The following is a 20,559-nucleotide window of genomic DNA, read 5'->3' as shown; positions in this document are numbered from 1 at the left end:
TAACATGCTAGCATGTTATGCTGGTTTCTCAAAGGAGGAAAAAAGTAAGTCAAGTACTATAATTTTCTCTAAAACACTGCTGTCTATAAGGATCCTGAAACTAAGTACACAAAAAGAAAAAAATACTGAGAGAACCCATCATGGACATTTGTAGACTATTCACAGTAAAATGGTTTAAGTTCTTTTTCAGGGTAATCAGCAATACTAGAAGAAGTAACAGGTCACGTGTAATATCAGTCTAACAAATACTCGTAAAATACCAATGGATGAGACAAACATAATCGAGGCACTTACCCGTGCAATACTTATCATTTGTTGTTCTGAGTCCCTTTGAATAATAACTTTTTTTGCTGCTATAGAAATAATAAACGGGTATTGACAGAAAGAAAACCTAACAAGAGAAAAGAAGATTAAATATTTTCTTTCTAGCATCCAGCATACTGTTTTCAGTTTAAGAATATAGGAGTGAATTATCGCTCAGTAACTAATCCCTCCACTGAAATTTGTTTTTGCAAATAGTTTCTGTTTTTTTCACTTCGTATATAGTGATATTTGACTTAATAGAACAAACTGTTATTTGCAAATACTGCTAGAAACTAAAGAAATTAATAATACTTATCTTTTGTCATTTGGGTTTTTTGTGGTTTGTTTTGTTTAATTGATTTTTTTTCCTTCTCAAGTAAAATATCAGGTATCAGACAGAAGAGTAGCCTGATATACCTGATTCAGTGGAGCAAATTATGGTTTCCAAGTTTTCCCCAACTGCTGCTGAAGGCAAGGAAAATGCCTATGAATGTACTGGAGGCTAAAATATGTCTGTAGTAAGACACAGTCAGAAGTCCAATAATTAATAATTACTTTATTATCATCCATATTTTACATATTTTCTCTAGTTTGCAAAAGCAGAATGAGATTTATTCCAGTCAATCTCATATCTATGCAGTAGCAAGTAAATAGTAGCTATGTAGTAATACATTCTTCCAATAAAATAATATAGTATTTAATGTGGATCTGTGTATACATAAATGGTATGCATACCATATATAGACACTATATATCCACTACATTTAATATAGACATACATAGCATAGATACAATGCTTTGAAGTACCACTCAACAAGAAACAACCAGTTATTCCTCTTACCTGTGAGAATTTCCATAGCATTGCCAGTTATGATATTCTTCCATAAGATCAATATGATCAAGTGTAGAATTATAGAAATCCGTATATGAAATAATAGGGGGGCTAATTAGACTATTTGCAGCATCTACAAAGAAAACACAAAAGTCTTTTAAAATAATGCCTAGATTCAGCACAGCTAATTTCTTGGCATCATGATTATCAGTGATCTCAAAAACTTTAAGCCAAGTCTAAAATAACACAAAAAATTAGTAACTTAGCTACAGAACTTAGCTCAGTCTTAGCTAGACAACTATAGCTACAACATAACACTATATGATGTCACATTAATTGCTGCAGAAAACAGAAAATCCCTACTTCAGCCCATTTATGATAAGGGAACCTCAGTTTGACTCTGGTTTCCTTGCTGACATACACTAAATTAAAGTTTCATGGATAAAGGGTGCTATGTTCTGCTGAAATTGATTAAAAAGCAGTTTGATAAATGAAAGTGTTTAATAAATTCATATAATTTCAAGCAGCTATGGCTAGAAAATCTAAATTTTTTCCAGTATACCATCTAGACCTGCACAAAAATTAACTATTTGACCGAAGGAAGAAAGCCAATTCACATTTAAGCTGTCTCATTATACAGTGGCATTCATAAAATGTCAAACAGCTAATAAATTTTCTCTACTTACACTTCAGCATAATTTAATTTTGGTCAGTCAGACAAAAAGTAGTATCTTTTGATTGACTAAATAGCTCTTTTTCCAGAATTAAGGAACAAGCAACTCTTTCATAGATGCCTGTAAACATCTTGGGTTTAGATACAGATGTGCTAATGTGCCTAACTCTGGACAGGCAGGATTGTGCAGAAAACTTTTAAGTAAAAGTTTTGAGTTGACAATGAAAACGTCTTAATTCCAATTATAAATTTCATTTGTTGGTTTTGTCTTCTCCTAAAAAGAAGAAAATAAGTGCTCTAATCACCCTTTGGCAGCAGCTGTGAAGGTTTATATTTGCAGTAGTCAAATCTGCTGTGCTCCATGTTGAACTGAGCAGGGATTTACTTTTTTTAAGCTGTAGTTTTGGATCTAAGAGGCACCTGCATCACCTAACTTCCTTTAGATGCTAAATAGTTCTGTGGGGGTGAGTTACAGAAGAAATTCTGGGAGCTACAAGTTGAAGACAGTTTATTTTATAAATCTAAGGGCAACTTTTTTAACCATTTGTTACTTCTGTGGATTTCTGTTTGAATGATCTTCAGTTGTTGTCACAGAAAAACTCTGCATAACAATTATCCTGTAGAGGAAACCAACAGAAGACTCTTGCTTACTACATTTTAGCATTTTATTGTAGTTTGAATTCTGTCACCATCATTAATAGTTTCCCCCAGAAAAGGAGCAGTAAAAACTATTCTCTCCAAACACGTGTGTGCTCATATAAAACAAACCCCATACACACACAAATATACATATGACAACATATACATGCCCACACATTTCAAGAAAAATACTTACTAAATAAAGCTAGGACTTTTGTTGCTGATGGAATCCACCAGGTACATTTCACCATAGGTGGAAACTCTTCAGGTTTTGCAGGAAACAGCCGTAAAGAAATAAATTGCAGTAACCTGTCCACCACCTGCTTGAACCTCTTCTGTGAAATCCTAAAACAAACATGCTGCACTTACTCTCATGTGATCACTGTCTACACTAGAGTTTGTTATCAAATTTCAATGCTTTTTAAAAAAAGACCTTCATTAAAATTTTTAAGTTAAATTTTAATTGTTTAAATTACTTTTTTTAATGCTTTTGTCCTGTACATAAAAACAAAATTCCAAATTTAAAGTTTGAAGAAGCATGCTTTTAAACATTGACACATGGTAATTCTCTTCAGTGCACCCCTACCTATGCTCTTTAAGTCTGTGGAAAAATTTAAAAAAGAGCAATAGAATCATTATCTGTTCTTGACTTTAGTAAACAAAAATCCTTATCTATTTCACTCTGAATACTAAGAAATTCTGATTTATTTTGAGATACATGGTCCTTTTAAATAAAAGCTTCATATGCTTGTGCCATGTGCACGTTTTAAATTACATGCTGCACCACTTCCATAATAGCACAACAATACACATATATGTTAAAATAGCCTTTTCTAAACAAGACCTCTCCTATTTTAATGGTTTCCATTTTTAATACATGCCCTAACAGTAAAAACATTGATATGTCGATTGCACAGACAACTCAATTTACAAATTGTAAATGCATTTTGTAAATGCAACTCCAATGAAGTAATATTTTACCACAATTTTAAGCAAGTCTGGACTTAGGGAAGGGGAGGGAAATTAAATTACCATCCTTGCAAAGAAGAAAATCCTTAATTAAAATTTCCTAGGAGATTTGGAAATTGCTAATGTGGCCAAACTTTGTTTTTACCTCAAACTGAACTTTTTGCTCAGTCACTACATGGAAGGCAATCCGCATACCAACTTAGGAGCTGCTCTTTGGGCAGTTACCCCATATGACTTTTTTAGTGGGGTGCTATTAGGGTTATTTCAATTAATTACAGATCTAATGCCCTAACTACACTCTCTCACCACCTTTATTGCACTAGGAAGCCAGACCTCTAGTTCCTTCGTGGTTTCTGTACATTATAACAACATTATAGTATCTTTTGCAAGTTATGCAGATAAAACTTTATTTAAGCACATATCATAAAGATGTTTGTTTTAATAATACAATGTAAACATATAACTAAAAATTTACACACAAGTATTTATTTTGCATGTGTTATCAAAAAATAACTCTGAAAGTCATTTTGCGATTAAGGCTTTTTTTGCATAAATATAATAAGTTTTATACATTATACACATTTTGCATCTATAAATCAGTATCACTTAGTGGACTATGTCCACATGTATTTGAAAGCCACAAAACCAATCTCTTTAGTCAATTAAATTAACTTTTATATAATTTATAAAACAGTCAACATCAATGGAAATACAGTAACAATTGTAATCCTAGAAATGGAATTTGTAATGTGGGGTTTTGGTTTTTTTTTTACTTTTTAGACCAGTGCACTAGGAAATGATGGTCAGCTTCTGTTAAGGCTGCTATCTGTCTTAGCAAGTGAGCATAGATGACATAAGTAGAAGTGTTACTAAATTGAGGATTCTGAAAAAGATTAAAAAAAGTGTTAGGTTAATAAACTGCATAAAGGGAAAAAAGTCATTAGGATTTTTTCTTATGTTTGCTGTTGCCAGTACAATTACACAGGAAAGTAGTTCACAAAATAGCCGTGACAGTGCTAAAACTATGGGAAAAAACAACTCACAACTTCTAGCCAAATAAAATACAACTGCTATATTGTAAAAGTATGATTTTTTTTTTCCCAAAAGAAAGCCCACAGGTAGCCCAAAGGCAGTAGTCAATATTCTGGATTATACTTTACATTGTAACACAAACTACACTCCTCTAAGTGATGTGCTTTTCATATAAGTAATACAAATTCTTATAGCTCCTGTCTAGCCAATATCAATCCAAACTAATTTCCCCTCTGTTCCACGTGTTCACACATTCCCTTGTTTCAGCAGGAGATATTTTTAATTCACAGCTAGTGTATGCCACCCCAGAGAAGAAAACTATTGTCTCAATAAATTAAATTGCTATTGGATATTCTCAAATAACAGCAGAAACTGCTCCTTGTGTGCAGAGGTGTTAGGTACACTAGTAAAACATAAAGGGAAAATCTGCTATAAATTCAAGCTAACTATAGCAGCAAAGATAAGAGGTGACCACGGACAGAAATCAGACACTGTAACCAGTCAGACAGACTAGATAAAGTCAGCCAGATAGACTGGATAAAATGAAACACTGGAGAAAGTTACAGCAATATCAGAAAGTGCATATACTGAGCTACAGCACCCTAATAAAGCAAATCTGGGAATAAGGACAACATAAGAACAAATAAGTAAGTAAAATATTTATTATTTCAACGCAGAAAATAAAAGGAAACAATTACTTGTCTATTAGTGCATTGTTTCAATCTATGCAACCTTTCCCCATCAACTGTCTTCCATTAAGCTCCCATTCCCATCATGCATTACACTTTTTCCATATTTTAATACATTCCTAAAACAGGAAATTGCATGTGAAGTATCTCAGCTATAGAAAGTATCTTGTTTGCACAGTATACTGGTTTATAGATTAATAAGTTAAGCAGATACATACTTACATAAAAATACTGTATTTTTCTTACCTGTAAAAGTATACAATATGCTCTAAGATCATCTTTTGTTCTTGGCCTATGAACAAATGAAATAATCAACAGAACCATACGGATCCATAATTTACAGACATCAAGAGTCATGAAATCATGGGTGATTTTATTTTGCTTGCTAATATGTATAGAATATCATATTTAAGAATCTTCACTGCTCTCAAAAACTGAAAAGGACATTTACAGTCTGACAATTCTCTAAAGGCAGCAGGCTCTTTATTATGTCGTTTTAAAACATGACAGAAGGGCAAAAAAAGAATTGAAGAGTCAGAGGTGTTCTAAAAAGGGAATTCTGCATTATTGACTATCTCAAGTGACACCATAAAGGAGTTTATTTGTTCTTCTTTGATATTTCCTGCAAGAATTCTCCATACACTTCTACCACTGCAGCCTCTGCACTTCGTGTTTATCAAGGGTTTTACATAACCACAAATTCAGTCAGCAACAGCACAAAAAGCAGTGTGAGTTGGAGAAAGGGGTAGCTAAAATCAGGGTGACATGTGAATTACAACAAGCCACTGACTCTTGCTATACCTTTTTATGAATTACACTAATCATTCTCACTTCTATTACTTCATGCTAAGATGCTGTCATCTCCAAAAACCTTCCTGCTTTTTGGCTATCCCCTTCTGCATCCTGCACTGCTCTTTCTGTGGTGCTGCCACACACAAACAGCACTGTGAAGCAAACCGCGAATCAGGGAATTGTCCAAGTTGCTGCTGGGGGTGGACAACGAGAAAAATTTTTACCCTAGTTAAATTCCTTATTTCATCTCACAATTAAGATGTCCAAAGCAATGCCCTGGCAACAAGCAGCTGAGATTTGGTGATGGAATGCATGGCTGGGTATGGATCTGCCTCTCAGAGGTTCAATGACAGCTTACAGAGTTCAAGATGTATTTCAGCAGATTTGCCGAAAAGAATTAAGTTCTTACATATCAAATAAGTTGCATCGCATTTTTTTTTCTTTGCCCAAAACAATAAAGATAAAAGACATAGTAGATCTAAGTGCTGGCACAGCACTGATGCAAACATTTATTATAATTACCCTGTCCATTCTTGTAGTAGACCATTAATTATTCCTTTTAGGACTGACTTCTGAACATCTTGGGGCTATGAAAAAAAGGAGAGGAAAAATGATTATCTCAAGTAATTGTACATATCCAATATAAGATATTGTACAAACAAGCAATTTTGCTTTGCTTGCATTCCAAGACAGCTAAGAAATCTTCTGTTTTATGATGCTGAGCTCCTAAATATCTTCCTCACATATGTACTAGCTGAGTGTGGGGTTGTGCCAGTGGTGCCTTGCAACACTTAAACCCTGTAAATATAATTTCTAAACTACTCCTGTGTCCTTTGTATATTAGACACAGGACCTACTTTTTTACTATCCCCATCCTCACATTGTCTTTATTTCCCATCATGCAGTCCCATCACAGCCATGTAATACCTCTAAGATATGCAGTCTTTAAGACCTATCATAATATAAACTATGCTTTACTAGTAGGAAAATTTTCCTCCTCTTTCACTAGAGCAGCTGTCATGATTCTGTGACAATTCTCATGGGATCATTTAAAATATGTTTTGAGAGATTCTTCAGAAATCATGCCTATCTGGGAAAAACTTTTGGTATAAATGGCATAAAACATGAATCCTCTTTTTCTACTTACAGTATTTAATAAGGCATCATAGACAACATTCACAAATTTTGCATCGATTCCAGAGTCCTCAATGGTATTAAAAGGAGAATTGGTATCTTTCTGTAAGTTAGATAATACATGAAGCATTTTAAATATTTTATAGCTATCTTTGAAAATGTAAGTTTAACAGCAAGCTTAGGAAAGCATGCTCAGATATAAGTATTTTCCTAATCAAAACACAAGAGTATAAGTTTCCTTAATTAGTATGCTAAAGAGAGAGCCAAACAATGGTAATCCTACACATATTCATGTTGCCATTCGATTTTAAAAATGTAAGAGGGTTTCAAATAATGAATTACATTGAACTTTCATCTTTGTTGTTGATCTATTGTCAGACAAAGACAAGAAAATTTTAAGCATTCATTATTTGTTAAATAACTGAAGGTCACGTGTTATTTCATCCAGGCTCAGGCTCTACCACCCATACTAAATATCATAAGCACATTTTGCTCTACAGTAGGTAGGAAATAATAATTTAGCATGAACTCAGAAACACAGATATAACTGTTCCCTAGGAAAACCAAGTATGCCATCACAACACATGAACAGCTATAATAGAGCCCATACCATATCTTTTTTTAGGGATAGGGAATTTCTATTTCCAAATTTGCCTGGGCCTCCGCATTAGCTTGGAGGTTTTAAAACTGTAATTTGTGTAAAAAGTACCTACACAGCCAGACTGTCACACAAACAAACTATATACTGGAATTTTAAAGCTCCACCAACTTGAAACGTGATTGCTTAAACTGGAATCAATAAATCAATGCAGTAACAGATTGTCTACAAAAGGCAGGTGAGATCATGACAAAATTATCTTAGTGGCCTTAAATACCTGGCTGAAAGCCTTTAACAGGTATTTTTGGAAACATTTTGAAGATACAAAGCACTATAATTACTAAATAGTATTAGGAATTATTTTCTACCTTAAATGCAGCATTTATCTCCAAGAAAGAATCAAAAGTTGTAGAATAAAAATTATGTACAGCTTTCCAATCTCCCGATGCCTTCGACTTTTCCATATCATCCCTAGAGAAAATATATTCAAATACTGGTAATGGTTTGATCTTTCCAGCCACTTAGACTTTAAAATGCACTGTAACTTTAAGCTTTTCTCACTAAGAACACTTAGAAGACAGACAAGTATAATATCCATATCTTTCTAACCTCTTCCTTGTCATTTAAAGATCATGGTATTATAAGAGAACAAAAGCATAGTTTGTGTTTGATACACCTGAGCAATGTCTTTTATTCAAAATGTTAATTCACAATGTCACAGTTCAGTGTGTTAGGACAAATAATTAACAGAACAGAATTAAGCTGTAGCTACACCGACATGATAAAGTTTCTCAGTATTTAAGTATGAGGTCTCCTAAACTACTCAAATTCACTAGAATTTCTTCAAAATGTAATTTCTTTTAATTTTTTTCAAATAGAACTTAATCTTAAGCACATGACAAGGTGGTCATTGGTGATGTGGCTTCACTAAGGGCAAATTGTGCCTGACACATTTGGTGGCCGCCTACAGTAGGGTTACAGTGCTGGTGAATGATGGAAGAATGATATTGTCTGCCTGGCCTTGTGCAAGGCCTTCCCCTGGAAGTTGCTTCCTCTCACTTTGCTGCAGGCTGTGCAAGAAATGCTCAGCATGGGGAAATCCAAACCCAGCTCAGCACAGGGAGCAGCCTCCAGATCCAAGTGAGAAGGACCTAGCCCTGCCTGGAGGATGGCAACCGTGGGAGAAGGGAAATGGAGAGGTGTTAGGGGCTCACAGCTGGGGATTCAAAGCACAGGAAAAGGGCTAATGGCTTTAACCTGCAGATTAGATATAAAAAAGGAGTTTTTTACAAACACTGCCACAGGTTGTCTAGAGACAATAGCCAATAGATAAAAAATCTGAATATGGAAAAAAATTCAGCTCTTTGGATCACCTGAATACCTCTTTGCAAATTTTCCTTCATAATTCTTTTTTCTTTCCCACCAAATACACACTGAATAATCTAAAAGCATTCCTTTCCTCTCTGGAAGCACAAAATTTCAAACATGAAAGAGAGAAATAATTGCCAGTATAACCAAAACGCCTAAGTCTGCATGAGATTTCCCAGCCTATAATAAGCCATAATATTCTTTCCCAAAACTAAATGTTCACTGCATTTCTAATTCTGAAGTATGTTTTGCCATTTTCTGTGTAGAACAACATTTCAAGCTAGAAAATAATTTTGAGTTTTCACAGTAACAGAGTTATCAATCCCACCATCATAACCAGACTAACTCCTTGCCAGTCTTACTGAAACTATTTCCTCGTTTGAGATTAACAAAATCAAATGTATGAATTAGGCCAAAATGAAAAGAACTCCAAAGAAAGGATGAAAGCACACTTCTAGGAACACCAGTATAACTTACTGAAAATCTTTCACAGTTTTGGTTCGAATTGGAAGGGCAGGCTCAGGAGGAAATGGTGCTTTCAGTTCTTGGGGTAACGTGTCCATAGACACGCGCTGCTTTTGCCGTACATCGAGGCAAAGAGGTGGCAGGTCTCTCCCTTAAAAGAAAGGTAAAGAGGAGTAAATACAATGCATCTAACACAAACAAACTGGTACTAGGAAAAAAGGAAACTCCGAGTGTTTGATTCTAATTCTTTAAAAAAGAGCTTTTCTTACCATGTGCACATGCAGACACGATGGAAAATTTGGCTAACTAATAAAAATAGCAGTGTTGGCCATTATTGTATTTCTGATATAGGTTGTAAATATTTAATATAAAAACTGTAAATATACAAATGTAACATACAAACTGCAACAGTAGTGCTCCTTACTGCTAAGGAAAGTCTCAACCATATCAAAGTCCAACTCTCATACAAGGAAAAGACTTCAGTTCATTTTTCTACACTGTGATACAGAATTCTAGCTAGAGATAATGGTGAATCATCTACAGCTTCAATGGAGAATCTCTCAACAAAACTAAATGGGAAAAGCAATTATTTTTTCTCTTACCGTGAATTAGTGGTGAAACAGGAGCACATTTGAACGTTTCTTCTCAATAAATGTGGCTGCCTATTCTAGTACAACTGGCAGTGCTTTGCCACGGTCTTTCTATTCTATTCCTTCCTTTCTATTTGAACTGAGAATATTTGATCAGATTAGCATGGCAAGACTTGGCAACAGTGCAGCTACTGTGAGAGGTGAGATGAGGCTGCCTCTGTATCCGACACAGCCCCAAAACACATCCAGCACAGACCAAAGCTGAGCCCAGCAGTGACACTGGTAGCACCCCTGTGACAATATATTTAGGAAAGGGTAAAGAAAGCTGCACAGTAGCTGAGAGAGGGGAGAGATTAAATAAAAGGAAATAAAAAAGAGAAAGAAACTACCCTACAGACACCCATGTGAGTGGAAAAGAAGGAGGAGGTGCTCCAGGGTCTGGAGCAGAGACTCCTCTGCAGCCAGTGGAGAGCCCATGCCTGATCAGGCTGCTGGCAGAATTAGAGAGAAGTTGAGAACAAGGGAAGATGTGGTAAGCAGGGAAGGTGTTTTGAGTTTTGTTTCTGTTTTGTTTAACTGCCAATAAATTAATATCCTCAAGTCTGTTCTGCCTATGACAATAATTGCAAAGTGGACTCCCAGTGTTTATCTCTACCCATGAGCTTTTTCATCTTATTTTCTCCTCCTGTCTTGTTGAGGAGGGGAAGCCATAGAGCAGCTTGGTGGGTGTCTGGCAGTCAGCCAAGGTAAGCCCACCCAAAACATGAAAAAATATTTCCACTGCATTTCCAACACTCATTTTGACAGTGTCTTCACAAACATCCTCAAACACTCTTACAGTTTGATTTATGCTGCTCATTTTTAAAAGCATTTACAAGAATTGCCACATATGTTTGGAATAAAATATACTACATAAAATAAAAGTGTCCTCAAAAGCCATACATATTTAATGAAAATCCTCTATGAATTGTCTAAGACCCTGCTAAGGCTTTTTGAAGATTTGGGTTTTCTCATTTAACTAAACATCAAAGTAGTATCACTACACTGCTGCCTACTCCACTTATCACAGCAGGGAAAAAGATGCTAAGAAAGTCTCGTGAATCCAAAAGCAGATTTTTTTCACTCATGTTCATGACAGAGACACTGTCACTGTGACTTAACTCAGCCACCACTCATGAGATAACAGATCAGAACTGCCCTCAATCCCTTGAGGATGGCATCGATTATTGATATGGAACCTTGTCCATTCTCACAGCTGGAATTTTAACTATTTTAAGATAAGAGTAGTAATTGAAAAAAACAAAGCAGACACAGAGATAGTAAATTAATCCAAGCCAAGGTGCCAAACAATCCAACCATGCAAATGTTCTGCTATTGAATACCATTCTCTGAAAGCAGGATGGACTGATTTTATCTTATTTTTATACTCTGAGAATAACAAGATTTTTGATTTAAATCTTATTCTGTCTTCTCATTTTTAAATGGATTAAACGTTGAACTATAACCAGCTGAACACACTGAAATGAGGAAAATATTATTTCTAAATCTGTAGAAGAGACATCTGCTGGCAAACGCTGCTTCTCAATTCAGTAACTTGAGGCTGCAGGTGCTGAGCTGGTAACTTGCCATGTCAGCAATGCAATTTCCTTTGAAATATATGCAGTTTTATTTACATATAATAAAACTGATTTTTAATAGTATCTTTAACACATATGGTCAACTTCAGTATGTTTTGTCATCATTCAAGTTTATTTGTACACAGATTTATTTACTCTTCTGCCAGTAAAGAATACTAATTAAGATATGTCACTTGACTTTCATTGAGTAGAAATGGGAAACTTTATGTTATGAGTTGATAAACAGCAATAACACAGTATTACAAGACAAGAAAAACCAGTAATTTCTGGCTTCTTGCCCAGTTATATCAAGTAAAAAGATTCAGCAATGCATGACTGCTTAAGGGATGATGTGAAGAAAATCTCATTGATACAAAGCAGAATTGAGTAGTCCAGGGAAGTTCAGGGTAGATAAATACTGCAATTATTTTTGTTGTGAACAACACACCTGCTGGTTGATGAAGATTTTCAGAGAAGATAAAGCAAACAAAATTTACTTACTGTATTTCTAACATTAGAAAAGAACCAGAATAATCTATTTAGTATATAAATTTCACACCAGGTCATTGTTACATTAGAAGACTCATTATATGTGGCAGGTATGTAGCACACAAACACCCCCCTACTTTCCATGCTGTATTTACCAGCATTAGCTTTTCCACACCTTTGTTTTCAATAAAATTAATGTTCTTTGAACCTGACCCTGAAGTATTACCAGAATATGCCTATGTATATATATGTATAGCTACACGTGTTCAGAGATAGCACATTTATAAACTGCAAAAAAGCCCAAACACCAAAACACCAAACAAACATTATTCCTGAATGCCAGATAAGCAAAAGCAGCATTTTTAAATGATAAATTTGTTTAAATTTCTCCACAGAATACACATACTGCCTCAAAATATTTTGAATCAATCTTCAACTGTTCCTAAAAATATTCTGGTTTTATATGGGCAGGTTACTCTGATCTTGAAATTACCACAGCATCTGCTCAATTTTACACACTGAGCTCTATTTCAGGAATATATCCTTGATTATAATAAATACTGCCACGCATTAGTGTGGTGAAAATTAACAACTAAGTACTTATGAGACAGTAATTAAAACTGGGACAGCACTGTTTGCAGCAAAATTGAGGGCACTTCAAGAGAGTGGTGTTTAGAGTTTATCATTCTTGCTAGGTACCAAAAAATAAGGAGGGGAGAGGGGTCAGTGGAGAAGCAGATTTTTGGTATGTTATGGCACAGTGGGAAAATTCTTTACTGGCCATCTCCAGCCACTGTGGTTTCCTTTGTAGTACAAAGTGATTAGAACTAAGCAAAAAAAAATCCTATCTGAGGTATCATTCAAACCTTTTGTCCTTGTTTTGGAAGTAGAAAGCTCCTCTTTACCCCTAACAAAAACTGCTTTAAAAAAAAAAAAAGTCTTGCACTGACTTTTAGTTTTGCAGTATAGCTAATAGGACTAATAAAAGATGATTTTAGTAAGAATCTAATGCTGCAAGTAATAAACCACCTTCTTTTGCACAACTTTGAAACTGACAATACTTGTCAACAGTTTTGTTTCAAAGTCACACTATTGAGACGTTTTAGTTCAGCCTCCTTCTTGCCTCAGATTCACTGACTGCTGTGAAGACTTAGTGAACCACAGCAAAACATCACTTCATGTAGGCTTCATGATTCTAGCCTACCGTACTGAATACAGAGCTACACTTTCTATCTTTCCACCAAGTATTGTTACCTCATCATGGTACAACAACCTTCCTTCTCACTTATAAAGCTCTTCAGAACTTACCAGTTGTTGCCTGTGCATTTTATTTTTTGCCATCACTGGTCTTCATCTTCACTGATGAACACCATCTCTCAGCAAATGTCTCCCTTAAAGCCTTATGCTTGCCTCATTCCCACTATCCTTCAGATGGCAATAAAACAATTTTCTCCAAAGTTCTGACAATTTCTAGAGACACTGCCTGATTGCAGCTAGACAAAGAATATCTGCAGATGGACTGCCAAATCAGTACCTTTCTTTAAAACTTGAGATGGTTATTTCATCCTCCAGGTCTATTTGTTTTTTCTTATCCAACTTGTCTCTATGACACAACCTCTACTGAGGATGGGCTATCATATATATCACTGCCTGTACAATGTGCAACACAGTGTAATTTAATGAAATCGAGATTTCTAGATTTTCTGGCACTACCACAATACAAATACGGGCAGAAAACTGAGCACCTTCTAAACTTGGTAACTAAGTAACTAAATAAGGTCTTTTTTTCTCTTACCGTTTTTGATGTTGGGTATAACAAGTTGCGTAGGCGAATTTCTGTTTCCGATGTCTTCTTTCTTTTGGTTGATAGTAGTGATGAAATTGCTGAAAGTGGAAAACTGATTTTTGGCTCCTTCCTCCAACCCCTGTAATTAAGATGACAATAGGCTCTAAAGGGCTAATACATTACTGCTAGCAAAGTATTGAAGTATAGTGAATATATTACTTCCAGTGAAGTATTACATAGAATTCTTAAATACCTTTTATTTTGAACTCAGACTGGTAATAACTGAATAAGACATAAATAATGATTCTGCAAGTTTCCTCATAAATAAAGATTCTGCAAGTACCTTGGTAGAGGTACCATAAAATTCCTTTCCATTACATTAAAAAACTCAAGTATTAATTTGCAGGATATGAAGATATCCTTTGATTACTGTGAGGAAAACACAGTACAATTAGGATGCTGTCAATGATATTCTAACTTTCTGCATCCTAATTTCTACTTTTATATTTCTCACTTCATCCAACTCAGTTTAAAAAGAAGAAAGTGTCACATATTCCTTTCTCCAAATAGCCCTAATATATTCAAGTCGTTTAGACAAATTTCCCAAGGCTTGACATGTGAGGCCAAAAATCCTAACCTCCTAAAAAAATTTCCATACTGACCACCTAGGTAAAACTCCCTAATGATTCAAAATGGTCAGCATCTGCTGCCACTGAAGAAAGGCTGACCAACAAACATGGGTTAACAAAGTGCTAAAAGACTCCTTGCTTGAACACCTGTACATGCTGTCAAGGAGCCTGCCCAAGTCTCTGCTAGGAAGTTTTGAGCACTAATGTGTATTAACAGCAAACAGAAGTGGAATCACACCTCAGAATCCAAAGCATTGTGTCAGATAGTCTGGTTAATCAGCACTGGGTGCTATTAGATATAGTTACTTACTACAGAATTTACAAAGCATAGGTGGGGTTAAGAGGCTTGCCCAAGATTACAGAAGTCTTATGATGAATATTTTAATTTTCATCTCAGTTCCAAGTCATCAATTGATATCAGGAGAAGGTAGATCAACAACAAAAAAAAATACACACACCTCCTGCACATCATGATTTTCAACCTCACAGTAACCTAAAGACTCATTTTCCTGATATCTGGCATCTGCTCTCAGTTAGAAAAACCTTTCCACACAAATCAAAACTTTAATTCTGCAAATGAGAATACATGTTCTAGAATAATTAATGTATTATCCTATCAAAATTTTTAAACATGTACATCTCCCTTTCCCCTTAACAGAAATGCATTTGACTAAGACATTCAGTAAGAGCTAAAACCCATCATCATCTTAGAACATCACTTTGACCACAAAATCCTGAAAAACCACCAGAAAGGAAATAACATAGCCCATAAACCTACCACACCACCGTGTACACAAGCTGGTAGACTGCCAGGAATTTTAAATAACTGTGGCACATACAGCTATTTTTCTGTGGCTCGTAACTCACTAAATTGTAAAATTGAACAATCATCAGGACTTCTGGCTTTAAAAATTACGAATTTAAATTTCTAAAATTGGCATTTTTACTAAATTTCATTTCTAATTCCAAATTCCTTATATGCAACAATCATTACAAAATAAAATGTAATTACCAGTGCAATTTTCAGATTAACATTTCCTTTTAGTCTATAACCTTTGAAATATCATTAAGATGATTCTTAAAAATCACCTGGCACGTGACTGGAGAAAAACAGATCCTGGACAAACATTAGTGACTGAAAAAGAACTTTTAAACAAATCGGTATCTGAGGTTAATCTGCTCTGTCACAAAATATGTGCTTCAGGCAGAAAAGCCCTGAAGCACATACTATCTAATTATGATTAATAGGGAATAGATAGCAGAGATGATTGAAAAAAGGAGGTTTTGTTAAATAAATTATTATGACAGTCTTTTCGACTGACTTGGCTTTCTAGGTTTTACTCTAACCATGTCACTGAAATACTATAGATGAACAGGTTTTTAAAAGCTTTCTCCTCACTGCCACCTCTCTCAGCAGTGATCATAAAGAACAAAAACTGCATGCCCTCTCTAACTCCATCATCCTGTTTCAAGTACAGTGACAACAATATTAAACAAACATATGGACAAAGGCTTTGTTGGGAGGGCCTGGAGGGAAAATTCAAGCTCATTAATGAGAAACTCTGACAACCCCTGAGGGAGTAATCTAGGGTAAGTGCACAGCACCATGTCATACTTCAAAATTTTATACGAGGTCACTGAGTTTTTAGAGCCTAAGACTCTACAGGCACACTGCCATCAGAAAATTGAACATCCACCAAAAGGAATGAATATGCTTAGAGGGAGTAAGTGGATCAAGGTAATCTTTAGTCTTGTTTTAAGATCATATTAATAAGTCACAACTCTGCTGGCTTCTTAGTGGAAGTTTTCCAAAACATTAAGGCCTCCATAAGACTGGAGAGGTCCTAGCATTATACTTTATATTATACTTTATTTTTCATTATTGAAGTTAAATGAAATGGTGAAAACAAGTCAAAATGTTTTGCAGAGAGCACATACAGACTGCTTTCTCGGAAGAGACAAAAGATCATCTAGAAGAGTTTCTTGAAAATCCTGTTAGCCCTAACATTACTTAGTCAAGACCCTTATGTATATGGCAAGCAAAGACTCGTGAGGACAAAAACATTTTCTGCCCTGTGTAAGAAGACATGGAGGACACTCAGATTTTCCAAAAGGCACATGACAGTGCAATAGGATGCAAAAGAAGCAGGATTCTCCCTTTCACTTGTAGCTTGAAAGGTGTGACTTGGGCCTGTTTTTCCTTTACAGAAGTCTCTAATTGTTCCTATTTTTTTAGGGAGCAAATTATTTAGCTTTCCAGAAGTTTCTTTCCAGAATCTGGATGCTGACCCCCAAACTATCACCCTTCGGTGACAGTCTATGACATCTCTCCACAAAACTCTCTTTCTCCCCCATAACACACTACTGAACCCCACATAAGGCTCTCGGTAAATTCAAACCCCGCCCTGCGCTTGACACACAACCACACCCAGCCAGGTCCAGCTCCTCTGCAGCAGGTCCAGAGACAGCTTCTGCCTCTGGGCGACACTTCAGAGGTACGTGACAGATGTCCAGCTATAAAGAAATTCTCCCGATTCTGTAAAGTAGTTGGAATTCTACATGGCCATCCAGGGGCACACATCTTTCATTAGCTGAGCTAAGCCTGACACATTTTAGGACAGCACTTGTATCTTTATTCTAAGGGACTGATATTTGCCATTCAAAGTGTAAGGTGGAGATATTCAAAGGTAAAAATAACTCCTGGGCACTCGTCCATTACAGACTTCTCCCACCAAATCGGTATTTGAATCACAAGAATAAACATATTCTTACACACTCTGACAGATTTACAAAGCTGAAAGCCTTTCAGCAGATTGGAACGTTTAGGCAAAACACAAATTGGCAGAATTGCTCCAAGGACTTTGCAGTTTGCATACAATTACTTAGTTTAACATCACATTTTTTCCTGACAGTTATAAATATTATATATGCACTCTTTTAATTTCAAATTATGAATTTAAATAAATGATAATTTAAATGATAATTTCTAATAAGTCAGATGCTTATCAGAACTGCTGAACGAAAATCTCCTAAGTGTATTACTACAAGATTAGTAACATTTTTGTTATGTTGTTGGACTGAAGTAACTTACCACAAGTTCTAATGTTAAGCTGTGTAACATATCCAACTCACGCCAGGAAAATTTTATTTTCTGTAATATTGTATGGTCAGCAGAAAGAAAAGCACAACTCTAGTATAATTAAAAACCTGGAAAAAGGTTTCTGAAATGAAGCTATATGAAAATATCCTATCCCCATTTTTTTCTCCTGCATTAATTCATTCGTCATCTCATCAAAATGTTCTGTGATCTTTGCTTCAACACAAAAAAACCGAAAAAGATTTTTAAAGAAAAAGTTAAAAATACAGAAGTATTTCCCCGCTACCTCTCTTGCCATTAAGCGTATTAGAGCTGAAACCCTCCACCCCCGAGAACCCTTAATGAACATTCACAATGCTGCAAACCCTCAGTCATGACTAACCCGACAGAACAGACCGTTGTAAAATGTTAACTATAAGCGGATGGAGAATTTATAGCTTCATTATGTCACTGCTTACAGATGCACTTGTTATTTTTAAGAAACTTGAATGAAAGCCTCTCAACGGAAAGGAACATGAAAGAAAATGAAGACGATGCTTCCCCCCTTCCCTTTCTCCTCCCAAATGAAGCGGCAAACACAGCAAACGAACACGGAGTGGCACCGGCGGGCCCGGGGGCGGCTGCCCGGGCGCTGACGGGACCTACCCCGGCAGCCGCGGTGGACGCCGACGGGATGGGCGGCAATATCTCTCCCTCCTTTTCTTTTTCTTTTTCCTTTTCCTTTTCCTGCTCCCCTTCCTCCTCTTCTTCCTCCTCCTCGCCGCCCTCCTCGGCTGCCGGGGCCGCGGCGCTGCCCTGGCTCAGCTCCGCGCCCGGCGGATGCCCCTCGCCGGGGCCGGGGGACAGCTCGGCGGCAGCCGCCGGGCTCTGCAGCGACATGGTCCCGCTCCCGGGCGCGTCTCCGCTCGCGGCAGCCTCTCAGTGCCGTGGGCACCCGCGACCCCGCGCCCTCCTCTTCTCCTCGCTCCGAGGAGCCCCCGCGGGTACCCTCAGCTCCGCCGCTGCGCTCGGCCGCCGCGGCACTGCAGCAGCCGTGCTGCTCCCGGGCGCCCAGACACCCCCGCACGGCGGGGCGGAGCGCAGCGCAGCGCAGCCCGGCCGCCCCCGCCGCGGCCCCGGCGAGCAGAGGGAGCGCGGGACGCGGCGCAGCGGAGGCGCCGCCGGAGCCGCTGCCCGGGAGCACCCTCGCCGCCGCGCCACCTACAGACCGCGGGCAGCAGGAGGGGCCGGCGCCGCCGCCATGCTGCTCATGGGCGGCTCGTGGAAACGCGCCCGGCGGCCGGGGAGCGGCGCGGGGGGAGCGGAGGACACGGCGGCGGAAACTCCGCGGCGCAGGAACCGGCGCGGGGCTGCGGCTGGCCCCGCGCAGCCGCCCTGGCAAAGGGTGCCGGGCCGGGTGTGGGGCGCCGATGGGACCTGGGAGTGGCGACGAGGAAATAGACGAGTAATAAACATATATAAACATAAATATATAAAAATAGATATGAATATACAGCTGGGTGAAGGGATACCGCTAGGCACGGCCGCGCCTCCGTCACGGCGGGTGGTACCGGGTGCTGCTGCGCCGGCACAGGCTGTGCTGGCAGTGACACCTCTCACACCACTCTAAGGCCTTGCTGGCAGTGACACCTCTCACACCTAAGGCCATGCTGGCAGTAGCACCTCTCACACCGCTCTGAGGCTGTGCTGGCAGAGACACATCTCACACCACTCTAAGGCCTTGCTGGCAGTGACATCTCTCACACCTAAGGCCATGCTGGCAGTGACACCTCTCACACCGCTCTGAGGCTGTGCTGGCAGTGGCACCTTTGACACTGCTTTAAGGCTATGCTGGCAGTGACATCTCTGACACTGCTTTAACGCCATGCTGGCAGTGACATCTCTCACACCGCTCTAGGGCTGTGCTGGCAGTGACACCTCTCACACTGCCCCAATGCTGGGGGCAGTGGCTCCTCTCACACTGCGCTGTCACCCCACAGCACATTCCTCGCCACTTCGGGTCACACTCTAATGAGAAAATACAGAAATTGTTGAATGATTAAAGTTGAAAAAGCCCTTCGAGATGATCAATCCAACCTTCGACCAAATAATAGTGTGCCGACTATACCATATCGTAGAGTCAAAACCTCATTGTGAAGGTCTGCACTGTACCATGAGGAATGAATGTGTAATGAATGTGTAATGAATGTGTGAGTGTGGTCCTGTCTATGATGGCAAAGCCTGAGCGGTGCCAAGGCTGTGCCGTGGTGGGTCCTGGCCCTCTGCTTGGGCAGGTCTCAGGCAGCTTGAGGCGGTGCCTGCTGCCAGAGCCTCAGTGCAGCTCCCTGGCTGTGCTGGAGCTTTGCTGTTAAGTGTAAAGAAATATCATCTTCAGAAGAGATGTTGTGTTGAGCTGGTTGGCAATATAACATCCAGACCAGATGTAACATATAGTGGCTGTGAGGTACTGACCTGCCACTTGGCTTGGTATGTGCACCTGCAGGAGCCCTGCTGCGTGAGAGGCTGATGATGTTGTGTTTCCCAACCTACAATTTAAGCTCTTCAAACCACCAGCTGCCAGACGAAACAAGTTTCCTTCAGACCACTCTAATTTTGTCTCTGAAGAAGAGTTTTTCTTCCTGCTTCAGGAACAGAGAGTGAATAGCATTACAGACCACGTGAAACAAATCTTCAAAATTATTTTCCAGGTGGGGGAAAAACATGTGATGGTTTTTCTGGGCATTGGCACTACACAAGTAGCTCCTGCAGGAGCTGTGGGAAAGATTTCTATAAGAGTCATAAAAGCAACGGCACAATAGGTACTGCAGTGTTGATCTAACACATTGAAAAAGGCTTTTCCTTTCTGAAGGAACTGGCAG

The 20,559-nt window shown here is 38.2% G+C and overlaps 1 protein-coding gene across 2 annotated transcripts in view; it reads right to left on the bottom strand.

Moving 5' to 3' along the window:
• HECTD2 (HECT domain E3 ubiquitin protein ligase 2) overlaps positions 1-18,595 on the bottom strand; it is a 33,500-nt gene extending 14,905 nt beyond the window's left edge. For both annotated transcript variants that reach the window (XM_014875293.2, XM_088169122.1), the window contains exons 1-11: positions 18,347-18,595; positions 13,985-14,114; positions 9,507-9,645; positions 8,030-8,132; positions 7,077-7,166; positions 6,452-6,516; positions 5,384-5,429; positions 4,190-4,299; positions 2,644-2,792; positions 1,145-1,268; positions 295-391 (exon numbers count right to left, since the gene is read on the bottom strand). In XM_014875293.2, the coding sequence (XP_014730779.2) occupies positions 295-391; positions 1,145-1,268; positions 2,644-2,792; positions 4,190-4,299; positions 5,384-5,429; positions 6,452-6,516; positions 7,077-7,166; positions 8,030-8,132; positions 9,507-9,645; positions 13,985-14,114; positions 18,347-18,580 (1,287 nt within the window). In that variant the 5' untranslated portion in view covers positions 18,581-18,595. The remainder of the gene's footprint in view (positions 1-294; positions 392-1,144; positions 1,269-2,643; positions 2,793-4,189; positions 4,300-5,383; positions 5,430-6,451; positions 6,517-7,076; positions 7,167-8,029; positions 8,133-9,506; positions 9,646-13,984; positions 14,115-18,346) is intronic.
• Between the last annotated feature and the right edge of the window lie 1,964 nt (positions 18,596-20,559).

This window comes from Sturnus vulgaris, chromosome 8 (genome assembly GCF_052056855.1).
Source record: "Sturnus vulgaris isolate bStuVul1 chromosome 8, bStuVul1.hap1, whole genome shotgun sequence".
NCBI classification, from domain to species: domain Eukaryota; kingdom Metazoa; phylum Chordata; class Aves; order Passeriformes; family Sturnidae; genus Sturnus; species Sturnus vulgaris.
This window is presented reverse-complemented; position numbering and strand designations above follow the sequence as displayed.